General features: G+C 45.7%; 1 protein-coding gene across 1 annotated transcript in view; it reads left to right on the top strand.

The window, feature by feature from the left end:
* The window catches only part of Ankrd55 (ankyrin repeat domain 55), a 95,636-nt gene that overhangs the window by 78,159 nt on the left and 3,635 nt on the right, over nt 1-13,842 (top strand). The window contains 1 exon segment of the mRNA XM_028884426.2: nt 2,172-2,839. Within this exon segment, the coding sequence (XP_028740259.1) occupies nt 2,172-2,839 (668 nt within the window).

The raw sequence follows: 13,842 nt of genomic DNA, 5'->3' as shown, positions 1-13,842 counted from the left end.
GTCTCTCACTCAGAGCAGACGTAAAGCCAGTTACCTCTGCAGCTCCCCTCCTTCTTCTGCCCTGTGAGGCAGAACTCATACCTTATTCTTCCTCTCTAACGCCTCTGTCACTGAGATGAGAGAGCGGGAACACTTTAAGCTATTTTCAGCATAACCAGTTGATAACTGAAAACAGATTGCCATGAGGTCATTGAAAGGCTAGCCTCTGGAGGCTCCGGGGGTGGTTCAGCCAGTAAATGCTTGCACCACAAGCCCGAGGACCTGAGTTGGATCCCCAGCACCCATGTACAAGCCAGGCATAGTAGCCCAGAGCTGTAATCCCAACCTTGGGGAAATGGAGACGAGGGGGTGTTTGTGGCCCGCTGGCCAGCTAACCTAGCCGAATAAGCAAGCTCCAGATTCAGTGAGGCCCTGCCTCAAATAATCATCATCATAATAATGTTGGTCCAGAGACATGGTTCAGCAGGCAAAGGGGCTAGCCATGCAAGCCTATGCCTGAGTTCTATCCTTGGAGCCGACAGAAAGGTCAAAGGAGAGAACCAGATTCACAGAGTTGCCCTCTGACCTCCACAGACATGTCCTGGCATGTAAGCACCGGCACTTAGGCACACCATACAACCTCAACACAAAAACACAAATCTCTCCTCAAAAGGAATCAGAGATGGTTTATTCTGGAGCCAAATATGGGTGGTCAGTGGCCTGGCAACATCGATTTGGGTTACTTCAGCGTTCATGATCCAAGACGAAGTTTGTATAGAAACAAAAGAAGGACAGTTGTGAATCAAGAAACCTTGCAGATACGTTGATGGAAACAATTGGTAGGCAGGTTAGAACAGAGCGGGGAATTTCTGCTCTGGGCCTCTGGCATTGTCTGACATTCTTAGTCTTTGGGTTGACAGGAGCTAGGTATCAGCTTGTTTACTTCAAAGGACTTACCTGATGGTCACCAACAGAGGAGGACAATACATGGCTATTAAGAAGACTGAAAATAACCTGAGATAAGTTGACTCTGGGCTTTGTAACATTCCAAACGCTCCTGAAGTTTGAATCCGTTCATTGCAGAAGCATCAGTAGGAGATGCAGCTTCTTTCAGAGAACTGTCATTCACAACAACAATAAATAATTGTTAAAGAGTAGATAAGTAAGGTTGACAGATACAGAGGAAGGCACACACCTCAACCTCTGGCCTCCACATGTAGGGAGACGGGGAAGGAGCAGGGAGGAGGAGAGGGAAAGGGAGGAAGAGGGAGAGGGAGAAAAGAGAAAATAGCCCCTGTGGAACTTAATGCAGAAACCCATCAAGTGGCCAAAGAGCCAAAAATAAGCAAAAGTGGAGTGCAGAGTCCTGAATAGGAGGGCTGTGCCACACCCAGCAAGGCTCAGGGAACATCACAAAGAGAAAGAGAAAACGGAAGAGCCAGGAGCTGGAAAGATGTGCAGCAGAAAGATGTCTTCTAGACATCACACAGCATTGCACTCACGAACTCACCGCTGCTGTGGTTATCTGCATAAGACCTGTGCAAGACTGGGCTGGTCAACAGATTTCATCATGAATGGGTGGGGTCCTCCCTAGGGAATTCTCCGCTAAGGGGATAGGATGTCATTTTCTCTAGCGGTGTAACCATGATACGTTGCTTATGTTCCAGTAAAAAACTTCCCTCCCACACTCAAGAAACCCTAGCTAACCTCAGTGGGAGTGCTGGAAAGGAAAAAGTTTCAGCAGGAGAGGGAGGCGGATAAGAGAGAGGGGAGCTGGGATGAAATGACTAAAAGGTACTACATGCATGTATAGCATTACATTACATACATGTACAATACCGTCAAAGGGCAACAAAATGGGGAATGAGAGGAGACTCTAACCCGAGGAATGAAGGGATGTGGGTAGCACATGCCCATAAGCACTGCACTCAGGAGGCTGAAGCAAAAAGATTATGGAGTTGAAGCTACACTACGTAGAGAGTCTCCATCTCAGAGAGAGGAGAGGTGTTGAGGTACCACCTCTACAAGGAATTAACAGAAGGTGGGGTCCTTGAGCAAAACCTTGGCTTGAAGACTGCAGGCCTCTGGGGATGAGCCCAGACAAGCTGATCAAGCAGATGGAATGGGTTGGGGTGTCAGTATCTTTCCCGTTTCCTGTCCTTGCATGGCACTCTCGTTCTTTTCTGTTCTAGAGCAGAACCTGCTCGGCCTCTTCCTTCCCAGAACAGTCGACCCCAAAAGAAGGAAGGACGATTCAGCATGCTCAACCAAATCTTCTGCAAACACAAGAAAGAAGAGCAGAAAGCCAATCACAAGGACCACAGCAGGGACAGGCGTAAGGAGGACACCACCTCGGAAGTCAATGACATCATCACCACCTTCGACAGCGTCGTCGTGGATACCAACTGCCAAGATCAGCCTGGTGACCAGGTGGCTATGGTTGTCTTTAAGAAGAAGACCTCAGAGAATTCAAAGTATCTCTTGCCAGAAAGGAAACCTCTGGCCCGGAAGGGGCTCCCACCAATCAGAACACAGAGTCTCCCACCCATCACCCTGGGCCAAAGCCTCCTGACAGCCTCCCATGGAGCCACTTCCCATACTGGCCTGAGCTCTGGTCCTCAACATCCTGCCCAACGTTCTCAGAAAAGTCGGAGTGAACAGGACTTACTAAATAATAGAACTGGCTGCCAGATGTCACTAGACAATCCCTTGAAGGGGGACACTAATCAAGCATTCTCCTCCAAGGCTTGGACCGTGTCTTCTTCCGATAAGTTACTAGACAGGCTATTTGCTGGCCAGCCTGGTCACCAGGAGCCCTCTGGGCCACCTCATCTTCCTCATCTACATAATCCCTCATCAGGTAACAACAGCCTTACTTCCTTCTTCTCTTTCCTAAATTAGGCCTCCCTCATGCATGGAGTGTCTCCTGTAGAGTTAAGCTAGTAACTGCCAGATGAGTAGCCTGCAGGCGAGGGCGATTACATAGTAACTACAGTCGCTTTTATTTTTTTCCCCCGGACAAAATAAATGTTTGAAGATTTCTGGGAAGTAAAACTTTTCAGCTTTTCCACCCTGAGTGTGCTGAGGTAAAAGTGTGCTGTTCTCGAAAAACAGCAACAGAAACAAAAAGAGTATTGCTGTTTCCTCTAAAAGTGATTTCTTTATTGGAGTTCTGTGGCACTCTCATTCCCTAGATGCTAATTTTCTTGTGCAGTTTGTTGTGTGTTTTAAGCCATCATTCAGTCTCCGCCCGAGATCTATCCCACCAACACCTGTGGTGAGAAAAAAATGCCAATACCTTGTTTGGATCTGTGTAGAAAACAATGTGACATATTCGCACATGTGTGGTTTATACCTCCCTGCACACCAAAGGCTTGCATGGTTCTTCTCCCTCTCCCCTCACCCAAAGCTACCAATGTCATTCAATTTTTTTAGCTTATACTTCCAGACACATGTTACACATTTGGGTATAGGCCTATGCTTATAAACATGAGATCTCTCTTTCCTCTTCTCCGGACTCCTGCTCCTGACAGCTTCGAGGAGTCTCAGCTTTTCTGTCCTCCTGTTTTGCTCTCACACTCAAATAACCTTGTCCCGAGCTTTAAGAATAATTTCTGCAAATAAACAGGAACTCTGTACATATCCCCTTGTAATAATTATCTTAGTGAAGAACTTAAATTTGGGGGAGGATGTTGGCTCACACCTTTAATCAGGAGGCAGAAATGGGTGGATCTCTATGAGTACATCAAGCCCAGCCTCGTCTACATAGAGAGCTCCTGAACAGCCACAGCTACAGAGTGAGGCCCTTTCTCAAAAAAAAAAAAAAAATAAAAAAAAAAAAAAAACCTTACATTTTATATACATACAAATATTACATATTAAATATATTAATATTCCATATTATAAATAAAGCATCACATTAAGCAATTCATTTTGCTGTTTAAGCAATGCATTTTGATGTTTCATTTTGCTTTTTAAGAGGGTTAGCATTGAATTTACTTTGTAGCCAAAGATAACCTTGACTCCTAGTCTTCTGCTCTCACCCTCCACGTGCTGGATTATAAGTTTATGTCTTCTTGCCCAGCTCTTATTTTTATTTTTTTAAAAAAAGTGATTCATAAGGGATTCTGAGCCCCTCTAAGGGGTAAAACAACTCCCTAATTCTGCTCACTGCTGCTCACATGGTGCCTTGGTTTGCTTTTAAATAAATTAATTCCCAATACTTAAAACATGACATTTTATATAAAAATCTACAGAAAGAGTCTAACTTTCTCTTGGGAAATCGAAGCCAACATTCTCACGAGACAATAACTGATTAGCTCTGAGGCATCATGGTACTCACTTCTGCTTGCATTTCACTGGCCAGAACTGGGGTCACATGCTCACACCTATCCACAAAGAGGATTGGGAACTGGAGGCTTTATAGCTGGGTGCCTTGTTCTGACCTCCAAATCAGATTTCTGCTTCTCAGGGAAAAGAAAGAGAGTAGACATTGGGAAGGGAACTAATGGAGTCTGCCTGGAGTATCATCCAAAGCATCTACATCATGTGAGCAAAAGAACGTTAGATACAATTGCTCTGGGCCGGGCCCCAGAGAAGTAACCAGTGAAGTCCTGGGGCTGCAGAACTATGAAAAGAAGTGAAAGTCAGTAAGGGAGTCTGGGATGTGAACAGTGCTTATAGGAACACATTTGTTATTTTAGCCAATACTTATTAGTGCTAGTTATAGCTAGGAGCCATTCAAGGACACTGATTCGGTGGTGGCGCACACCTTCAATCCCAGCACTTGGAAGGCAGAGGTAGGAGGATCTCTGTGAGTTCGAGGCCAGCCTGGTCTACAGAGTGAGTTCCAGGATAGGCTCAAAAGCTACACAGAGAAACCCTGTCTCAAAAAAAAAAAAAAAAAAAAAAAAAAAAAAAAAAACAACAACAAAAAACAAACAAACAAAAAGGACACTGATTCATGGTAACACAAATCTCCTAAGAGTCTTTGGCCCATAAATGAGCTTCAAGGGAGACAACTGCTGGATGATCATGCAATTGAACTTGGGACCTCCTGAATGCAGGCAAGCACCCCATCCCATCCCCAGCATAATACTGGGGGATATGAGCTAACTTTATGGATAGGCCTGGAAAAGGAGAGAATAGGGATTAAAGTCGAGATCCAGTCTCTGAGGGCATAGCTGGCTCTAAGGATTCACTCCCTTGAATTCCATCTGGCCGCCTCAGTTCCTATCACATCCGTGTAGCATGTCAGACTGATCACTGCACATTGCTGCACGGAGAGCCACATCTTCCACATATGAGCCTTTGGAGGACATTTCAATTCTCAAACCATAGCATTTCCCACCTGCAAAGTGGGAGACAAGCCCTGACTCACGGGGTTGGGAGTAGCTGTTAGGATTAAGTGAGTTGAAGGCCTGGGAGATGCTCAGTGCTTGATAGGAAGGTGTGAAAGCCTGAGCTTGGATTCCCTAGAAACCAGGAAAATACTAAGTAGGTGTGGAAGCCTTGGAAAACAGAAACAGGGAACCCCCAAGAGCAAGCTGCCTAGGAAAACTAGACATATCAACTAGCTCTGGGTTTGATTGAGAGACCCTGCCTCAAAGAATAAAGTAAAAGTGATCAAGTATGATTATTAACAGCAACCTCCAGCCACCACATGCATATACATACAAGTGCCTACACACATGCAAAATAACTAACACCACACACACTCACTTCACACTGACTCACACACATATACTCACATACACACACACTCACACAACTCTCATACTCACACACATACTCAAACACAGACACGTACACTCACACTCACACACAGTCTCACATACACAAACACATACACCCTCACACTCACACACACACAGAAATAGACTGAGTTGGTATAGACAAAGTAACACCGTGACTAGCAGATGCTACTAGACAGATACGTTTTGCTGTTGGTATTAGTGTTGCTTTAGTTTGGTTTGGTTGTTTTTATGTTTTGGTTTGGGGGTTGTTCATTTGCTTTTTGTTTTTTGAGACAAGGTCCCAGTCTGCAGCTCAGGGTGGCCTTGAACTCACAGCAATCCCCTGCCTTAGCAACCAAGTGTTGGGATTATAGGAGTAAGACACTGTGCCTGGCCTCCAGTTTGTTTATAGAGGTGGATTAGTCCTTGTGCTAAGCACTACACGTTAGAAACAAGCTACTAATGACCTGTATTTTAAAAATAATGAGGTTTAAGCCAGGTGTGGTGGAGTGCCTGGATAGTATAGTCACAACTACTCAGGAAGCTGAGGCTTCTTATTAATGTAGCATAGGCCACATAGTGAGACCTAAGAAGGGGGGGGGAGGAAATGGGGAGAGAGAGGGAAGGGAGGGAAGGAGGAAGGGAGGGAGGGAGGAAAGGTGTTATCAATTATTGTGCGGGGGGGGGGGGAATCCTGTGCGTGCATCCACGTGGAAATGGTTTATTATAATGAGGAATAAAGAGAAAGATAGGAAAAGACAGTAAGGGGCATCGAGGGTGCACACCTTGTGTGAGAGAAGCAGAAAGAGAGAGAGGAAGGGGCGGAGTTTCCTTTAAAAGAGGCTTTCAACGTCAGGACACAGGGCGGCTCCAAGGGCCGGGTCAGCATATTAACAGAAGGAAGGCATGCCTAGTTCATGCCTGTAATCCCAGCACTTGGGCGCAGACATGAGGATCAGGAGATCAGCATCATCCTTGGCTACACAGCGAATCAAAGGCTGGCCTGGGTAAGAGAGACCCTGTCTCAGCAGCTCCTCTGACCCCCAAAAAAGAGAAAGGAAAGGGAGGTGGGAAAGCATGTCCAGGGCGTGTTCCATTCCGTCCCTCAGGGCTGTGTTTCCCAGGCTCCTGGCCTGCTGACTTCAAGGTCGCATCATCCAGTAGGAGGCACAGAGAGAAGAGGAGGAGGATGAGAGGAGTAGAGACCCAGTGGATCTCCATGGCAACCCTGCCTCCTGTGGGAGCTGTCAGCGCGAATTCTAATTGGTCTTTATAATAAAAAACCCAGAGTCCGATATCAGGGTGAAAGCTGAAAGTTCAGAGAAGCAGCCAGCCACCAGAAAGACTTCTTCCCTCTAGGAATCCTCAGACTGAAAGGGCCGAGCTCCCGTCCCCACCCCACCTTATCACTTCCTCTCTCTGCCCAGCCACATCACTTCCTGTTTCCTCCTCCCAAGTGCTGGGATTAAAGGTGTGAACCGCCATTGCCTGGACTCTAGTGGCCAGCTCTGCACTCTGATCTCTAGGCAAGCTTTATTTGTTAGCGCACAAGCAAAATGTCCCCACAGGGTGCTCCACAGGCACAATCTCCTTCAGCTCCCTCCACAGACATGGCCGGGGCTGTGACTCCCACTCAGTTTCTGGGCTGTAGTAGCATTTTGTCTCCTCCTACGACCCCTCCAGCAAGGGCTGGAACAACCTCTCAATCTAGGGCTTGTGTTTGGTTTTCCAGCTTTTCTAGGATTATAACAAACATCTGTATGAAATTCCCTCTTTGAAAGGCCTAGAGGGCTCTGTTAGATGGACTTTGATTAACAAAGCAGGACATGTCTTTCTGTACTACGGTGCCAAAGGACCAGCAAGAAGACGTGGGGGTTGCGACATGTTTGTGTTATAAGGGCCCTTCCTTGTCATAATTCACATGACCTAGAAAAAGCTAAATGATTTGTTCAGTGATATTCCAGCCCACTGATGATATATTCAAAACTTGAGTCCAGCACTCCCACACAGGGATAGCCCAAGTATTGACACTGAATTCGTTGACATGCTTACCAATTCTATATCATAATTTTCTTTATCAATTATGTCTTCCCCAAATGAACAGACTTCCCTATCTTCTGAACTTTATTCCTGTGGGCATCTTTTTTTTTTTTTTTTTTTTTTTTTTTTTTTTTAATTTTTTTTTTGCTTTCTGAGTACTTTAGCACTCTCGAACTCACAGAATCGCCTGGCTCTGCTGAGTGCTGGATTAAGCGTGCCACCACGCCCCTTTCCTGTGGGCATCTTAACACCATTTGATACATTGTTTTTAGAACTACTGAGTCTTTTGCCTTAAATTCAAATGGCATGGGCCAGTGAGGTGGCGCAGAAGGTACAGGAGCTTGCCTCCAAGCCTGGTGACCTGAGTTTAGTCCCTGGAAAGTACAAGGTAGAAGGAGAGAACCTACTCCCAAAGGTTGTCCCCTGACCTCACACACAAGCTGGGGTTCAGGTACAGATAGATAGATAGATAGATAGATAGATAGATAGATGATAGGTAAACAGACAGACAGGTGGATGGATGGATGGATGGATGGATGGATGGATGGATGGATGGATGGATGAATAGATAGATAGACAGGTAGGTAGATAGATAGATAGATAGATAGATAGATAGATAGATAGATGGATGGATGGATGGATGGATGGATGGATGGATGAATAGATAGATAGACAGGTAGGTAGATAGATAGATAGATAGATAGATAGATAGATAGATAGATAGATAGATAGATAGATAGATGGATGGATGGATGGATGGATGGATGGATAGATTTTTGCTTAAAAATCTAAAGGGTTCACTGAAGTGGTTAAATTGTTTATTTTGGGCTGGTTGAATTTTCAAGAAACTTCCAGGTTTTTACAGCAAACCTTAGTTTGTGAAGCCCTTGGCTAGCTCTGTGGTGCTGGCTTTCGTTGAATGGTCCCTTTAGCTTTGGATCTCTTCTCTCCTGCCTGGGTTCAGCAACACTAATAGGAGCTCATGGTGCAGCTGTCTGAGTTCCTGACAGCTGCTATCCCGAGCTTACTCAGCAACCCCAAACATTCAGCTGTACCCGGGACTGCTCCGTGTTTATTGAGAGCCGTCAGCGGGCCGCATGAGCGATGAGGAAGAGCACTCAGCCTAATGAGTTGGAGTTTGGAGAGCCTCAGCATAATTCATTGCCAGCCGCACGCAGAGAAAATGGAACAGAGAGGTCTGTGGTGTTCTCTGCTGGCCTGGTTATTTACAGGCCGTCACAAGAAAAGAAAAGAGCTCACTTCCTTGTTTCCCTCAAGAAAGAGCTTCCTCCAGAACTTTCGAGATTATCCCAGCAACAATGCATTCTTCAGGCTAGGCTGGTCAGCACCAACTTTTAAACCCCTGCTTTTAAACCCACCAGGAGCTTTCCCAGGACCAAAGGCCAATTCCTAACCTGGGCAAACACAGCCCTCACAGTGTGGACTAGCCTGTGCCTCACTCTCAGCTGCATGCCTCCCATCTCAAAGCCCTACCACACACACACCCTCCGCAGTTCCTGACTAACTCTCAGTTCCTTGAAAACCTACCACCTTTGCATTGGGCGACATCTTTGCCTGGATTCTTTTAGCTTCTATCTATGATGTGCGACAAATTCCTACAATATTTTAAGAGCCAGCTCGAGCTGGGCACAGCGGTACACACCTGTAATTCCAGCACTGAGTTGGAGGCCAGCCTGGGCTACACCGGTCAATAAGCATCTTCTCTTTGAAAGTCACAGTGACCCCTATACATAGTGGTTCCTCCTTATTGAGCACTTTTCACCAGGTACACTGAGAGAAGGATTTTTATTCCCATTTCCCACTTTCTAGAAAAAGTACTTGAGACTCAGAGGTTAGCTCATCTGCCTAAGATCTCAGAGCTAGACAGTGCTGTGCCCGAGTCGCAAGACCACCACAGAGCCAATATCCGATGCAAGCACACAGGGGCTTATTAATAACAAAACAAGCCCAGGGCTTTGTTTGTGTCCAACATTCTACACGGTGGGTGGAGGAGAACGACCCTGAGCACTCACTTTACGGGGTTTGAATAGGAAAGGTTTACGTGTAGAGGGTTACATATCTCAGGATTGGATGAGGGGGCTGGGGGTGAGGTAGTCCTTTGAAGTTGCTGGCTGAATTATAAGCATGAAATTACTAGTGGCTAACAGGATGCAGGGTATCTACAGAGACATACATTTTTTTCACTCCCTATGTCCTTTTTTACCAAGTCTAGGATATATAGATTTATTGTTCCAGCCTTATCGTCCCATGAGTTCAACATCTGGTCAGTTCTAAAACTGCTGGTCGGCAAATACCTTTAGAGGAGGGGTCGGGGAGGGAGCGTCTCTCAAGAGGGCTACTGATTTTTTTCCCTTTTAACAGGAAGGGACAGACTCATAAGCGAGCCTATAGGATTCAAGAACATCTCTTCTGTAGGGCTTAGGTCTGAAATGTCCTCCAAAACATTGTGCACAGACACACAAAGTAGCTAATGCAACACACACACACACACACACACACACACACACACACACACACACACAGCTTTCTACTGAGGTGACCTGATACAAGGTCACAGCACTTCCTGAGGGACATCAGGATCCTGTGTAAACATAGACTAGATCTAGAATAAGAGATTCTTATTCTAAGCAGGCAATTACTGACTTTGTTATTTTATTGTCCCCAACAGGGTGTGTTCTCTGAAGTTTCCTGACAAGAAAATATGTCCCCGTTAGCAATGCAATAAGCCAGTTAAGCCAAATTAGTAAGTCCAGGTTTAGTAAACAGAGCGAAGCAATTCTTAGGTGACCCCCAGAAGGCAGGAGAGAGAGAGCACGTGGCAGGTCTGGTGACCAGGTCTTAAATACCCTGTAGGCATGGTCTTGAGGAGCCCCAGGGGAGGGGCTGACCTGTGGCGAACTTTCTGAGGGCCAGGTCTGGAATGAGAGGAGTGGGTCCAGCGCAAAGGTTTCCGACAGTTCCTGAGATAGCAATAAAAGAGATTTGGGCTATGTACAGATCCATCCTGTCCCTCAGAACAGAGCAGAAAGCCAGCATGGAACCTTCCAAATGACTATCCATTCTCCCATCCAAACAATGTTTCTTCCATGCCTAGGGAGATACGAAAATGTGAGTTTTAAGGTCAAATACAGCTAGTCTGGAGCCTAGGTTCTGTCCTTTCCCAGAAAATGACCTTGAACATATTTAGAATGTCTCCAAACCTCAAGGTCCTCATTTGGCAAATGAGAAATATAATAGTTGCCAAGACAGAATGAGACCATGCCTACAGCAGGTTGCCCAGTCCTGACAATAGAGGGTACTTAATAAACAGCATCCATGCTAGGTGGTGGTAGCACACACCTTTAATCTCAGCACTCCCAGAGGCAGAGAGCAGGCAGATCTCTGAGTTTGAGGCCAGCTTGGTCTACATAGTGAGTTCCAGGATAGGCTCCAAAGCTACAGAGAAACTTTGTCTCCAAAAACAAAATTAAATAAACAAACAAACAAACAAATAGCATCTATTGGTTGTAGTATTAAGGCAACTCCACGTAGTTAAAAGGGAGGTTTACTTTGTGGGGTAATTTACAAGTGAAGGGATAGGTTACAGGGTCCGGGAAAAGTGTAGCGCAGTCTGGCGGTGTTCTCTGGAGAACTCTGCTCGATCTGCTTCCCGAGTCCAGGATCCGGAACCAAGAGAGCCAGCACATCTAGATCTCAGGTCTTAAGGGCTCCTGTCTTGGCCCCACCTTGTAGGCGTGACAGTGAGGGAAGCCTCAATGGGGGTAGTACTTCCAGGTCAAAGCTGGGACAGCCACCCACTACAAGCATCCATAACTAGCTGTATCTAGTTACGAATTTCTTCTCAAGTGTGACCCCACTGGGGATTTAAGATAATTCTACTCAAGAACGTTACCTCTTTAAATAATGGATTCTGGGATTTTTTTACTTTCAAGGTTAAAGGAATGAAATATAATGGCAAAGTTACGAACCACAGAAACCAATCTTCGCTCAGTCTCCATCATGTGGTACTGCTTAGGTGACTACCATGCACAGCGTGCCCTTGGAGCCACTCAAGTGGATGGGGTCTTTGCTCATGCACCCCAGCTCCTCATTCTAAGGATTGCTTTGTCCAAATAGAAGGCTTGAACCCAGTGAACTCCACTGCAATTGGGTTCCTTATCAGACTACTAGGCGAAAGATAAAATTGGGTGTGTGTGTGTGCATTTAGGGGGGCTGTTGATTTTGTTATTATTTGTTTTGTCTTTGCTAAGGTTGGTTGAGTGCTTTATCCTGTAAGCCAGTGGTTCTCAGCCTTCCTAATGCTGCGACCCTTTAATCCGGTTCCTCATGTCATGGTGACCCCCAGCCATAAAATTATTTCGTTGCCACTTCATAACTGTAATTTTGCTACTGTTATGAATCATAATGTAAATATCTGATATGCAGGATATTGGCCCCCATAAAGGGTCATTCGACCCCCAGGTTGAGAAACACTGCTCTAAACTAAAAGCCGACCATGTCTTCTCCAATTCAGTCTCAGGACGTTTGGAAAGACAGACATAATTATTTTCATCACTTTACAAATTAGGAAGTCGGGGCTTAGAGAGGTTTATGTCACTTCAGCAAGATCACCCAGGGAGAGCATAGTGAAGCAGGAAAACAAGCTAACCCCACTGGCCTCAAAGATGGAATTCTTGGTCACCATTTTATTCCACCAATGTTTAAAATGGACTTCAGTCACTTTTTTTATGGACATAGTTTTTCACTTTTTTATTTGTATGCCTATGGGTGTTTTGCCTGCATATATGTCTGTGTACCAAGTGTGTGCCCGATGTCCAAGGAGGCCAGAAGAGGGTATTTCCCTTGGAATTGGAGTTACAGCCAGCTGTGAGCCACACACACCACGTGGTGCTGGGAATTGAACCTGGGTCCTCTGGAAGAACAGCCAGTGCTCTTAACTGCTGAGCCATCTCTCCAGCCCCTAACTCTTTCTCTGTGTATGAGTGATTGCCTGTATGTTTGTGTATCACACATGTACAGTGCCCAGAATGGCCCAAAGAGGGTGCTGGACCCGGAGTTACAAACAGTTATGAGCTGTCATATGGGTGCTAGGAACTGAACCCTCTTCCTCAGCAAGAGCTGCAAAACACTCTTAATGGCAAAGCCTTCTCTCCAGCCACCCCACCCCTTTAAAAGTAACTTTTATATTTTCTTGTGCTCTCAGATATCTGGAAAATCCATCTCTTGAGATCGATAATGTGCTGAATTTTTAACAACTGGCCTTCAAAAGTCAGTGCTTGTTAATTTCTGTGGTGGAAATATTGCCACTTGATGGCCACAGACAAAGCACCAGAGTGTCCTTAAAAGCTTGCTAAAGGGCCAACAGTGTAACCATCTGCTCCGAAAAAATAGGTGCTCATGCACACATTGCTCCAGCACACCAAAGCCCAGCGTCCAAGTTAAAGATAAGCCATTTCTTGGCCAAGCATGGTGGCATATGCCTTTAATCCCAGCACTTGGGAAGGCAGAGGCAGGCGGATCTCTGATGAGTTTAAGGTTAGCCTGGTCTACATATTGAGTTCCAGGACAGCCAGAGCTCCAAAAAATAAAATACAAAAAAAGACAAGCCATTTCCCAAGTGCATCATCCTTTGTAGGTCAGTCGTTTTTTAATTCTGACTTCACATTTGAGTCACCGGTGCAAACCTAATGCTCCACCTGCAAAGATTCTGACTTAATCCAGTCGGGGTGTTGTTTTTAAACTAAATCTCAATCTTACCATATTACCGATAAAGACTCTGGAGTCAGATGCTGGGGTGAAAACCTGCTAGCTCAGAGAGGCTGAGGGGCAGCCAGCTGACCTTCCTCCTTAGCCAACTCCCAGGGGGGGGGGGGGCTGCTCAACGTCCCTCCCTACTACTTCCTGTTCGTTTCTCCATCTGTTTTCCTGACTCCCTCTGGTCCTCTATGGCTACTTCCTGTCATCTAGTTGCTGGCTCCGCCTCTTGACTCATGGTTGATCTTCTTTAATTAATGAAATCTCAGGATTCACAGTGTGATCAAATATCCCACAACAGGGTGTGGCCAAG

The sequence above is a fragment of the Peromyscus leucopus genome, chromosome 11, assembly GCF_004664715.2.
Source record: "Peromyscus leucopus breed LL Stock chromosome 11, UCI_PerLeu_2.1, whole genome shotgun sequence".
NCBI lineage: Eukaryota > Metazoa > Chordata > Mammalia > Rodentia > Cricetidae > Peromyscus > Peromyscus leucopus.
This window is presented reverse-complemented; position numbering and strand designations above follow the sequence as displayed.